This window comes from Salvelinus namaycush, chromosome 28 (assembly GCF_016432855.1).
Source record: "Salvelinus namaycush isolate Seneca chromosome 28, SaNama_1.0, whole genome shotgun sequence".
Lineage (NCBI taxonomy): Eukaryota > Metazoa > Chordata > Actinopteri > Salmoniformes > Salmonidae > Salvelinus > Salvelinus namaycush.
In genome coordinates this window covers 30,290,726-30,304,608 of record NC_052334.1, presented here as the reverse complement: position 1 = coordinate 30,304,608, position 13,883 = coordinate 30,290,726, and the positions used below count along the sequence as shown (strand labels likewise).

General features: G+C 46.2%; 1 protein-coding gene across 2 annotated transcripts in view; it reads left to right on the top strand.

Moving 5' to 3' along the window:
- The window catches only part of LOC120023646 (ral GTPase-activating protein subunit alpha-2-like), a 155,096-nt gene that overhangs the window by 133,578 nt on the left and 7,635 nt on the right, over positions 1-13,883 (top strand). For both annotated transcript variants that reach the window (XM_038967694.1, XM_038967695.1), the window contains exon 37: positions 10,245-10,369. In XM_038967694.1, the coding sequence (XP_038823622.1) occupies positions 10,245-10,369 (125 nt within the window). The remainder of the gene's footprint in view (positions 1-10,244; positions 10,370-13,883) is intronic.

Below are 13,883 nucleotides of genomic sequence, written 5' to 3'. Positions count from 1 at the left end.
TTTTAAAGCCCTTTTCTCCTCTGGACTCTAAACCAGTAGTGTGGAGCCCCCCTTCTGTGAGGCCCTCTCAACAGATTAACCTCTTGGTGTGTCCTGAACTCTCACACTGCCAGCTCCCATCCCACAGCCTAAAATTGTGGTTTCCTTTTGTTTTGTACAATTCTCAGAGGATGAGAGGGCTGCTTTCCAGTCCTCTGGAAGTTCCACTTGACAGAAAAGGAAATACTTGTTTTCACGCTGCTATCCATTAACTCTGTCCTTGTGCTGTTCTGGTGGACTAATAATCCTACTCCTTTGGCCGGTATGAATGATAATCCCAGATGTATGCGTATGTCCCTCCCTACTCTGTGTGTAGAGCAGTATGTGTGAGTGATGTTGTGCAAGGTAGAGGTCTGCACGGGACTGATTTCTTTATCCCTCCCGCTACCGCAGCTTTTCATACTGCTCCCCCTGGCTTTCTGTCAGACTCAAACATGCTACAGCAAGAACTGCTCTCGAACCCAACCGCAGTCCCGCAAAGTTATTTTAGGCGTATGTGACACAGCTCAGTTGCCAGCCATGGTCCCAGCATTTGTGTGCCCTATAGAAAATATCAAAATGCGTAAACATAACATACACTGGCTTTGACGATCATCGGATGTGGCAGGGCTTGTAAACTATTACGGACTGCAAAGGGAAACCCAGCCACGAGCTGCCCAGTGACGCGAGCCTACCAGATGAGCTAAATGTCTTTAACGCTCGCTTCGCGGCAAGCAACTCTGAAGCATGCATGAGAGCGCCAGCTGTTCCGGACAACTGTGTGATCACGCTCTCCGTAGCCGATGTGAGCAAGACCTTTAAACAGGTCAACATTCACAAGGCCGCGGGGCCAGACGGATTACCAGGACGTGTACTCAGAGCATGCGCAGACCAACTGGCAAGTGTCTTCACTGACATTTTCAACCTCTCCCTGACCGAGTCTGTAATACCTACATGTTTCAAGCAGACCACCATAGTCCCTGTGCCCAAAAAAGCGAAGGTAACCTGAAATGACTACTGCCCTGTAGCACTCACATTGGTAGCCATGAAGTGCTTTCAAAGGCTAGTTATGGCTCACAACAAGACCACCATCCCGGAAACCCTAGACCCACTCCAATTTGTGTACCTTCCCAACAGATCCACAGATGACGCAATCTCAATTGCACTCCACATTGCTCTTTCCCACCTGGACAAAAGGAACATCTATGTGAGCATCCACTGTTCATTGACTACAGCTCAGTGTTCAACACCATAGTGCACACAAAGCTCATCACTAAGCTAAGGACCCTGGGACAAAACACCTCCCTCTGCAACTGGATCCTGGACTTCCTGACCGGCCGCCCCCAGGTGGTAAGGGTAGGCAACAACTCATCTGCCACGCTGGTCCTCAACACTGGGGCCCATCAGGTGTGTGTGCTTAGCCCCTCCTGTACTCCCTGTTCACCCAAGACTGTGGGGCTGTCGTGGAGTTGGTCGACAGTTTCAAGTTCCTTGGTGTCCACATCACCAACAAACTATCATGGTCCAAACACACCAAGACAGTCGTGAAGAGGGAACGACAACACCTTTTCCCCCTCATGAGACTGAAAAGATTTGTCATGGGTCCCCAGATCCTCAAAGTTATACAGCTGCACCATCGAGAGCATCCTGACAGGTTGCGTCACCTCCTGGTATGGCAACTGCTCTGCATCCAACCGTAGGGCGCTACAGAGGGTAGTGCGTACAGCCCACTTTGTCACTGGGGCTTCCTGACATCCAGGGCCTACATACTAGGCGGTGTCAGAGGAAAGCCCATAAAATTGTCAAAGACTCCAGTCACCCAAGTCATAGACTGTTCTCTCTGCTATTGCTCGGCAAGCGGTACCGCAGCGCCAAGTCTAGGTCCAAAAGGCTCCTTAACAGCTTCTACCCCCAAGCTATAAGACTGCTGAACAATTCATTAAATGGCCATCCGGGCTATTTGTACTTACACCCCCCCCCCTTGGTTTTTACACTGCTGCTACCCACCCCTACCTGCATGTACTAATTACCTCAACTAACCTGTACCCCCCACATTGACTCTGTACTGGTACCCCCTGTATATAGTCTCATTATTGTTACTGTTTATTTGGTAAATATTTTCTTAACTCTATTTCTTGAACTGCGTTGTTGGTTAAAGGCTTGTAAGTAAGCTATTCATGTTAAGGTCTACACCTGTTGTTTTCGGCGCATGTGACAAATAAAATTTGATTTGAAATAGCCTAGGTTGAATTACCAGATATTGTCATGTGGCCCATTATACACAACATGAACATCTCACTCCAAAATCATGGGCATTAATATGGAGTTGGTCCCCCCCTGCTGCTTTAACAGCCCTCCGCTAGATGTTGCAACATTGCTGCAGGGATTTGCTTCCATTCAGCCACAAGAGCATTAGGGAGGTCACGCACTGATGTTGGGCGATTAGGCCTGGCTCACAGTCGGCGTTCCAATTCATCCCAAAGTTATTCGATGGTGTTGAGGTCAGGGCTCTGTGCAGGCCAGTCAGTTTCTTCCTCACCAATCTCAACAAACCATTTCTGTATGGACCTCACTTTGTGCATGTGGGCATTATCATGCTGAAACAGGAAAGGGCCTTCCTCAAACTGTTGCCAAAAAGTTGGAAGCACAGAATCATCTAGAATGTCATTGTATGTTGTAGCATTAAGATTTCCCTTCACTGGAACTAAGGGGACTAGTACGAACCATGAAAAACAGCCCCAGGCCATTATTCCTCCTCCACCAAACTTTACAGTTGGCATTATGCATTGGGGCAGGTAGCGTTCTCCTGGCATCCGCCAAACCCAGATTCGTTCGTCTGGACTGCCTGATAGTGAAGTGTGATTCATCACTCCAGAGAATGCATTTCCAATGCTCCAGAGTCAAATGGCGGCGGGATTTACACCACTCCAGCCGACGCTTGGCTTTGCGCATGGTGATCTTAGGCTTGTGTGCGGCTGCTCAGCCATGGAAACCCATTTCATAAAGCTCCCGACGAACAGTTCTTGTGCTGATGTTGCTTCCAAAGACAGTTTGGATCTTGGTAGTGAGTGTTGCAACCGAGGACAGACGATTTTTACGCGCTTCAGCACTCGGCCATCCTGTTCTGTGAGCTTGTGTTGCCCACCACATCGCGGCTGAGCCGTTGCTGCTCCTAGAAGTTTCTTCTTCACAATAACAGCACTTACAGTTGACCGGGGTAGCTCTAGCAGGGCAGAAATCTGATGAACTGACTTGTTGGAAAGATGGCATGCTGCGACATTGAAAGTCACTGAGCTCTTCAGTAAGGCCATTCTACTGCCAATGTTTGTCTATGGAGGTTGCATGGCTGTGTGCTCAATTGTATACACCTGTCAGCAACGGGTGTGGCTGAAATAGCCAAATCCACTCATTTGAAGGGGTGTCCACATGCTTTTGTATTTATAGGCAATGTATTAAACTATAGCCTAATTATATTTAAGTACATTTCCTTGGAAAGATAACTGCCTGTCATTCTCTGCCCGTGCATAGTCAGTCTATTCTATTTCATTGAGACCACGCACTCTTGATCTCGCACGCCCAACTAGAGAGAGAAAGGCTACTGGATTCTGAGAGTGTGAATAATGCAGCAAAGATGTCATTTTAATACAATAGGTAGGCTAACACATACAGTCGTGGCCAAACGTTTTGAGAATGGCACAAATATTAATTTCCACAAAGTTTGCTGCTTCAGTGTCTTTAGATATTTTTGTCAGATGTTACTATGGAATACTGAAGTATAATTACAAGCATTTCATAAGTGTCAAAGGCTTTTACTGACAATTGCATGAAGTTGATGCAAAGAGTAAATATTTGCAGTGTTATCCCTTCTTTTTCAAGACCTCTGCAATCCGCCCTGGCATGCTGTCAATTAATTTCTGGGCCACATCCTGACTGATGGCAGCCCATTCTTGCATAATCAATGCTTGGAGTTTGTCAGAATTTGTGTGTTTTTGTTTGTCCACCCGCCTCTTTAGGATTGGCCACAAGTTCTCAATGGGATTAAGGTCTGGGGAGTTTCCTGGCCATGGACCCAAAATATCGATGTTTTGTTCCCCGAGCCACCTAGTTATCACTTTTGCCTTATGGCAAGGTGCTCCATCATGCTGGAAAAGGCATTGTTCGTCACCAAACTGTTCCTGGATGGTTGGGAGAAGTTGCTCTCGGAGGATGTGTTGGTACCATTCTTTATTCATGGCTGTGTTCTTAGGCAAAATTGTGAGTGAGTCCGTGAGTGAGTCCACTCCCTTGGCTGAGAAGCAAACCCACACAGGAATGGTCTCAGGATGCTTTACTGTTGGCATGACACAGGACTGATGGTAGCGCTCACCTTGTCTTCTCCGGACAAGCTTTTTCCCGGATGCCCCAAACAATCGGAAAGGGGATTCATCAGAGAAAATGACTTTACCCCAGTCCTCAACAGTCCAATCCCTGTACCTTTTGCAGAATTTCAGTCTGTCCCTGATGTTTTTCCTGGAGATAAGTGGCTTATTTGCTGCCCTTCACACCAGGTCATCCTCCAAAAGTCTTTGCCTCACTGTGCATGGAGATGCACTCACACCTGTCTGCTGCCATTCCTGAGCAAACTCTGTACTGGTGGTGCCCAGATCCCGCAGCTGAATCAACTTTAGGAGACGGTCCTGGCGCTTGCTGGTCTTTCTTGGGTGCCCTGAAGCCTTCTTCACCACAATTGAACCGCTCCCCTTGAAGTTCTTGATGATCTGATAAATGTTTGGTTTAGGTGCAATCTTACTGGCAGCAATATCCTTGCCTGTGAAGCCCTTTTTGTGCAAAGCAATAATGACGGCACGTGTTTCCTTGCAGGTAACCATGGTTGACAGAGGAAGAACAATGATTCCAAGCACCACCCTCCTTTTGAAGCTTCCAGTCTGTTATTCAAACTCAATCAGCATGACAGAGTGATCTCCAGCCTTGTCCTCGTCAACACTCACACCTGTGCTAACGAGAGAATCCCTGACATGATGTCAGCTGGTCCTTTTGTGGCAGGGCTGAAATGCAGTGGAAATGGTTTTTGGGGATTCAGTTCATTTGCATGGCAAAGAGGGACTTTGCAATTCATCTGATCACTCTTCATAACATTCTGGAGTATATGCAAATTGCCATCATACAAACTGAGGCAGCAGACTTTGTGAAAATTCATTTGTGTCATTCTCAAAACTTTTGGCCACGACTGTACTCTCAAGCAAAGGAATATATCTGTAAGAAAGAGACTTAGAGCATCAGTCTTTCTATTCTAGGATGACACTAGCAGCTAGAAGGTGTTGGTGGTGGAAGAGTCATGGTACCAGATACCCAAGGCCCAATGCAGCCGTTTTTATCTTAACATCAAATCATTTCTGGGTTAAGTACCTTACTGCGATTGTTATCAATTAAAATAGTCAAAAATAAAACAAAAATAGCTTCTTGGCTAAGAGAAATTTCTCTGACAAGATTTCTGCTGGTCTGAGTGGGGAGGGGAAAACTGAAAAATAGCTGTTATCGGCAGAGAGGTTTGGAACTCTTTCTTATTGGTCTATTAACTAATTTACCAGGCAGGTCAAAACTGCATCCCACCAAAACAGGCTGAAATTTCAGCCGGTCTTTTCAAACAGCTCTTACACTAAAATAGCATTATCACCATTTTCACAACTTCACAGTATTATTCCAACCTCATAGTGTGGAAATATATATAAAACAGAGTAAAATCACATTTTTGACTGCACTGGGCCTTTAATGGTTTTAATGTTTCTCTTGTAGGACCTCCAGTGAGCAATAGGGCAACAAAGTCTCTTAAAAAAAACGAATCTAAATATTAACATCTTCTTGAAGCTAAAATCCTTAATTGAAACAATAACATAACAATTCCTCGCCTCTGTTTTGGTAAAAAGCTGAGGGACGGGCCTGGAGAAATGTAACCACTCTCAAATTCATATACAGAGTTATGGATGCAAGGACTAACCATTCATGATATCAAAATGATAAGTTATATTCTTCAAGTATCAACAGGTATACACTCCCCTCCATATGTATTTGGACAGTGAAGCTACATGTTTGTGTTTGGCTCTGTCCTCCAGTATCTGCGATAGAATGTTTCATATAAGATGACAGTGAGTACAGAATGTCAGCTTTTCTTTCAAGGTATTTTCATACATGTCTGTTTCACCATTTAGAAATGAAAGCACTTCATGTATCTATTCCCCCCATTTGAAGAAGCCATAAGTATTCAGACAAATTCACTTACAGGGTTTTAAAGTAGTCAAAAGTTTAGTCGTTTGTCCCATGTTTCTTACACACAATGACAACGTTTAAGTTGTGACTCTACAATCGTGTAGGATGAATTTGCAGTTGGTTTTGGTTGTGTTTTGCATCATATTTTTCCCAATAGTAACTGAATGGTGAATAATGTCTTGTGGCATTTTTCAATCACTTTTATTGTAAGTAAGAATAGGAGATGTTTCTGAAAACGTTAGTTCTTCCCTATGTGAAATGTACATTTGGTCAAAGAGTCGATGAAGGAGCACTCCAAGCAGTATCTGAGTAGGCCATGTTTCTTTTTCTACAGGAGATGTCTCCATTGTATTTTGGGCCTACTCCGAGTTGACATATTTCAGACTGATTACACCTGTGATTCATGCAATAGTGAGGCAGCAGACTTTGTGAAAATTTATATTTGTGTCATTCTCAACTTTTGGCCACGACTGTACAAAGCAGATAGACCACAGTTTCCAAATAATCTGCGGGGAAACAAAAATGTATCATCCCAAAGTTGTCTGTCTGAAATGCCTGATAGGGAGAGGACAGGGGCATGGGGGATGCGCAGAGGTTCAATATAAGTCCCTCTGGACTGGGAGGATGAAGAGAGAGACTGAGGACGGATCCCTTTGGAGGGAGGGAGAGAGGGTGTAGGGGTCCCGGGCCAGAGCAGCCTGTTAAGAGCCATCTGAGGCCCTATTCACCTTGAACATGGCCCACTGCTGCTGCCTGACCTTGGTTTTGATCCATAAAGGCGCTTGACCCTGGATTCCCCCTTGGCCACCCTGCCATCTGGACATTACGCTCAAACACACACACACATATGCATCATGCATTAACACATGCACACACACGTGCACTATTGTGTGCGCCCTCTGTTTCAGGGAACACATCGGCTTGTTTATAAGAGTGCCAGAGGTGGAGGCTCCATGTGTGGTGTGTGTACAATTCACATCACCCAACAGCCACACACCGGCTTTATCTGAGCCTTAAGTCACTGCCTTTTGTACCAGTGAGCACCATGGGGGCAGAGTTAGAGGGGCTTGTATAGAGCTGGAGGATGACTTTTATCTACTAAATGCCTCCATTGTCGTTGCCATTGTCAAGTGGATTTGAAATGTGCTTTTTTTTGGTCATAACCAATACCTTTGTGATTTCTCCTTCTCTCACAGTTTCTTTTAAAGGCTGACCTTGTTGTTGAGTGACGTCAGAGCATTATTTTATGTTACAGGTTGTTTACAATCTCGTCTAACTGAAGAGGTTTGTTTGTCAGTTGCTCATGCAGCGTTCTGACACGCTTCACAGACAGGATATTCCCTCTCCTCTCCCTAATGGGAATGTGCAGCTCCTTGGAACTTGGGGGAATATTGGGAGATTCTTAGTGGTAGAACATGCTTCTGGAAGCCTCTCGACCACTCTTTTTTACTTAACAGTTCAACTGTGAAATGACAATTGTTCTACGGATGACTTGTATTGCGTTGATACCGCGGAAACGTATTGTTGTTTTCATCCTGGCAAGGTCCATGTAGTATAGCCTAATGATTTTGAGTGCCAGGGGCCTGCAGTAGCCAGGGGCCTGCAGTAGCCAGGGGCCTGCAGTAGCCAGGGGCCTGCAGTAGCCAGGGGCCTACAGTAGCCAGGTACATTATCAGTAAATGATAAATAACATACCAACATAGCCATCTCTCGGGTAATGGCCATTCCACCTGAAGAGGTAATTCCTTAACAGATATGTGTTGCCACAGAGAGAGAGAGAGACCGCATGTTTGTCGCCCAGGGAAGAGTCAGTGGGTTTGGCGAACGCGACGTGGATATGCTTTTTCCGCCGTTGTCCTTTGATTTAATTACTGGGTGCTAGGCAAGCAGGAACAGCTTTTGTGCACATGTAGGGGAACATCCTGTACCACGCCTGTAGTCGTTAGTGACAGAGACAGAGGGAGGGGACCATAGAAATAGAGTCTCCAGTTCAACATTACCACTCACCTTGTATCTGAGATTTTCTAGGGATTAATGTGCTACAAGTTTCAAATCCGCAGAAGCCGTGCATTTTCTGATTGCACTCAGTCGATTCTCTTTCCATCTCTTTCCTGATCTCTCTCTCTCCGTTGGTTATAGTGGGTAGAGGAATCGACAGAGTGTAGGAGAGGTGTGTGTCAGAGGAGAGTGGAGGGCCACCCCAGCTGGAGTCAATATTTGCTTTAGGAATCTCAGTAATAGGCCGGGACACAGTCATCTGCATCTCTGATAATGGACAACCATATGGCTCTGTTGGCTCAGTGGACTGGAGTTCTCTCGCTCGTTCGCTCGCTCTCTCTCGATTTACAGATTTTCTCTTCCTCCCCCCCCTCCTATCTCCACGTACATTCATAAAACCCGGGATTTGACCCGTCACATTGTGCTGTGACCTGGGTTGCCATGGCAGCAAAGTCTGTGATGTTCTCTATTGTGTCCCCACTCCTGGTTGAATCAGCGGGATCTGGAGGCAGGTAAAAGATGACTGTGCAGCCTCACAGCTATCTTTACTGGCAGCCTCACACACAGCTCAGGTGATCTTAACCCATGCCCTTGTGTTGCCCTTACTCCGTGGATTTAGAACAGACTTGCTGCACCAATGAAGCTTATCTCCCTCTCTTTCTCCATGCCGCTCTCCCTCCCACCGTGTGGTGAGCAGCTTGCCTGTCCTCAGGCTGGCCCAGGCCCTAGGCTCAGGTGCCCGTCAGCCCCAGTTTGAAACGGCTGCCTTTCAGCCATTCGTCATGCCTGCCTCAACCCCTGCTGTGCCAGCATGTGCCCAGTCCATTCCATTTTAGCCAACCCAGCTTAGTCCAGCCCATACACATTCCCAGTAACATCCACTTCCAGTGCCAGCCCTTCTTCTAACCCAACACTCTACCAGAGCAGAGGGGCCCTAGCAACAGCCTAGCAACACTTACTACAAGCAGCAGTCTGTTAATGAGAGCGGAATGAGCCCAGCAGGTTCCTGGAGTCGGGGGCTGTAGTAGATGCCTGTTTGGGTCGACTCTTGACGAGGTGACTGAATAACCATTTGTTAGGTGCAGTTATCTAGAAGGAAAGACAGAAACCTACAGCTAGCATAGTTAGTGACATTCTAACACACACACACACACACACACACACACACACACACACACACACACACACACACACACACACACACACAGAGAGAGCAGCATTTTGAGCCCTTTTTGTTATTCTGTTATGTTCTATCCTGACTGACTGTCTGTATCCATCCGGCACCATATTCCCAGGTTGCTCTCCCTGCCTGCCACTCTGAATTTGAAATGTCTACAATTTTCCCCCTGACGGGTTGGAGAAGTGCCAGTGTGAGAGGGAAGTCCGAGAGCATCTCTCCGTCTCCAGCAGGGGTTCTATTAGAGTGCCCAGGGATTTTTATTGTGTTTTACCTTTATTTAACTAGGCAAGTCAGTTAAAAACAAATTCTTATTTTCAATGACGGCCTAGGAACAGTGAGTTAACTGCCTTGTTCAGGGGCAGAACCACAGATTTTTACCTTGTCAGCTCGATCTTGCAACCTTTCGGTTACTAGTCCAACGCTCTAACCACTAGTCCAAGGAGAGGCGAGGCGAGAGGAGGCTCATGCCTGTAGTGTTTTTATTTGGTGACTGCTTTCCCATTTGTGGCTGTGTGGCCAGGGTGATTGTCTCTCCAACGGTCTGGTTATTACTACTCCTCTGTCTACTCATGCTGCCTTTTGTCTGTGTCTGCTACTGTTGTTGGTCAGAGAGGCTCATTTCTCTATTATGTGACGGTGCGATGGGTTTTCTTCACCTGTTGTTTTGTCTTGATTGACTATGTTCCTGCATTGATGAATTGAGCGTTTTTGTTTCGATTCATTGGGCTGTAAATCAGCTGTTTTCTAGGTCTCTTCCTCTGGTTTTCCTTAACCCTGGCCCCAGCTATGAGGAGCGGGCGCTGTACCTGGAGGCCATCGTGCAGAACCACCGAGAGGTTATGACCTTTGAGGACTTTGCCTCGCAGGTCTTCTCCCCTTCACCCAGCTACTACCCAATGAGTGGGACAGGTAAGAATCCCATGCTCTCCTCCTCCACTTCCTCCACAGCAGCACACCTGTTAGCCCTCTTCAGGCCCCTCCATCTCTGTGTCCTGGTCCTTGTCTCCTCACACCCACACTCTGATGAATATCAAAGGCAGCAGGGCCAATCTCTCTCCACACTGTCTGAGCAGCAGCATCAAAGACTTCACCCGTGGCTCAACAACTTAGTCGGGCCCTGCTCCTTGTCTCGCTGTGTACTGTTTCATCTCACCTCCTCCTTTCTGTTTTTTATCTCCCTCTCATTTAATGAGCCTGATCGAAATATACATGTGACATGATTAAAGGTGGGTCAAGCCCCGTGCATGTGATCGGACTCTTCTTATCGGAGCCTCCGTCCCCGTACCAGAGATGTGTAGTAACTAACAGTCGACGGTGAACACTGGGTTCACACTGCTATCCTCCAGAGGTCAGGAGGAGGAGATGGAGGGGGACTTCATTAAACAATGTCTCCTCTTCCTGTCCTGCCTGGCCTAGATCTGATGGGTCTATAACAACAACAACACCACTAGCATCCAATCGATACAGCAAGGATAAAACTGGACACCTGTGCTGTTCTACTTTGTGATAACTGGATCTGTTATCGCGTGTGTCTGGTCTACGCGCGTACGTGCATGCCTTTTTCTGTGTGTGCGGTCGTGTGTGTGTGTGTGTGTGTGTGTGTGTGTGTGTGTGTGTGTGTGTGTGTGTGTGTGTGTGTGTGTGTGTGTGTGTGTGTGTGTGTGTGTGTGTGTGTGTGTGTGTGTGTGTGTGTGTGTGTGTGTGTGTGTGTGTGTGTGTGTGTGTGTTCAGATCTCAGCGAGCAGCCCCAGAAGGCAGGGTTGATAAGCAGACTGGCGGAGGCAGGGGGTAGCAGGTCTATTAACATAATTACAGTCTGCTCCCTTTACTGCAGAGGTGGACAGGAGTCCCAACCACACCTGCACACCGTTTTTATTTGTTTATCTGTATTGTTGTCTATCACTTGTTTACTTTGGTGCAAATAAATACATTCTAAAATAAAAGAAGTCCTAAACTGACCTCTATTGACCTTTTTCATCAACCAGAATACTAAACAGGGACTATTCCTCAGGGAGAGGGAGGAAGTGGGAGGGAGCAATAGAAAGGCAGAGGTAAACAGAAAGGGGAGAGATTGAACCAGTGAGTGAGAGAGAGTGATGGAGAAAAGACATGTAATTACCCAGCGCCGGGTCATGTCTATCCTCTGCTGTTGTGGGTTATTTCTGTAGTGGGGCAGGAGTAGGATACCTGGTTGGCTTCTCATTGGGATTGTGGGAGTAGAGGCCAGACAATAAACCATTATTTTCTCATATTGTTAAATGAGGATTGGTTTCACAGTATTGTGCATCAGCTGTGTCTGCTGAGAGCAGCCAACAGCAAGACTTAATGTACTAACCCTCTTTAATGCAGTGGAAATATAGAAATTAATGGGCAAACATCGTTTTTGGGCTATTGCTTCTGTTTGTATGTCTATGTAAAAGTGTGTGTGGTGTATGCATACATTTGTGTGTCCAGGATTTAGGCTTTTGTCCACAGTGGGTTTGTAATCAGTTGGCCCTCTGCATCAACTGTTTCTAGGCACAGCACCACGCCACAGACATGCAGGGCAATTTCAGGACTCATTCTTGGTCTGCATGCGGTCTTCACCTGGTAATCTTTTAAACAAGGGGGAGGTTAAGTCCTAGTAGTACACGCACACGCATACGGGCGGCAGGAAGCCTAGTGGTTAGAGCATTGGACTAGTAACCGAAAGGTTGCAAGATCGAATCCCCGAGCTGACAAGGTAAAAATCTGTCCTTCTGCCCCTGAACAAGGCAGTTAACCCACCGTTCCTAGGCCGTCATTGAAAATAAGAATGTGTTCTTAACTGACTTGCCTAGTTAAATAAAGGTAAAATAAACACAGACAGGTGCTCGCAGCTTCTTCCAGTGATAAACCAGGCATTCCCTTCTTTTCTGAGAAGTTGTTTTGAAATTGTAGTTTTTTTTGTCAACATATTTTCATGTATTTCTAGCAGTAGTGTGGATAATGTGCAACACATTTATGTTCATAACATGTCCTGTGTATGGTTCTATGCATCAACAGGTGGTCACTAATATATCCTCACAACAGGCTCCTTTAGTTTTCTCCCTGTTAGTGTATCGTTGCTGTGTACTACCCTCTAATACATGGTTCCCTATTTTATTTTGCCCACCAAGTTTTTGAACAAGGAAAAACAACATATTGTTGGACATAAGACTGTAAAAAACACCAGCAAATCCGCTCCAAGTTATTTTAATTTAGGAAATCTGCTCCAAAGTATTCTCACGCATAATAGAGCGATATAAGTGATCGTATAGAAATGTAAGGTTTGAAATTATTGTTTTAGTCATATCTGTTTCAGCATACACCGAGTGTACAAAACATTATGAACAGCTGCTCTATCTATGACAGACTGACCAGGTGAATCCAGGTGAATCCAGGTGAAAGCTATGATCCCTTATTGATGTCACCTGTTAAATCCACTTCAAATCAGTGTAGATGAAGAAGAGACAGGTTAAAGAAGGATTCTTAGGTCGTAAGACATGGATTGTGTATGTGTGCAATTGAGGGTGAATGGGCAAGACAAAAGATTTAAGTGCCTGTGAACGGGGTATGGTAGTAGGTGCCAGGCGCACCGGTTTGAGTGTGTCAAGAACTGCAACGTTGCTGGGTGTTTCCACGCTCAACAGTTTCCTGTGTGTGTCAAGAATGATCCACCACCCAAAGAACATCCAGCCAACTTGATACAACTGTGGGAAGCATTGGAGACAACATGGGCCAGCATCCCTGTGGAACGCTTTCAACACCTTGTAGAGTCCATGCCTCGACGAATTGAGGATGTTCTGTTTAGGTGTTCCTAATGTTTTGTGCACACAGTGTATATATTCTTGCGGTCGATTGACAAATTATTTATAATTTGGTTCTGGCCCCCTGACCGTGCTTTTAAGAGGAAATCGTCCCGCAGCTGAATCTATTGTGGTGCTTGTCGTTCCATATGCTGCTGCAGTGTGTGTGCTTGTCAATACTCCTGCTTTGGCTCGTTGCTCCACTAACATGTCATCCATGATGCGCAGCGTGCAGGTGTTGGCCGGGGATGGTTTGGGACGTGGACTACCCCTGGGCCAAGCTGGACTGTAAGACTCCTGCCTGTTTCCTCCACTAGGCATGATGCCCATTGTCCACCCTCCACCAGCAACATTAACCTGTCCTTCACCTCTGACCCCACAGCTACACCATCTCAGTGAACCTCAATCACCCCCCCCCCCCCATCTTCCTCCTCCTGCATGACCCATCTTATAACACACAGTAGATTGCTGTCATCCTCAGCACTGAGGGTCTGCAATGTCACTCATTAGAGGGTTGTACTCTGTCTGTCTGGATTTGGATTCATGTGGTTTGAGTGTTTGTTGGCATGTTGGTTTGCCTATGGACTGTGTGTTTTCCTATGGAGTTCTACACTGGC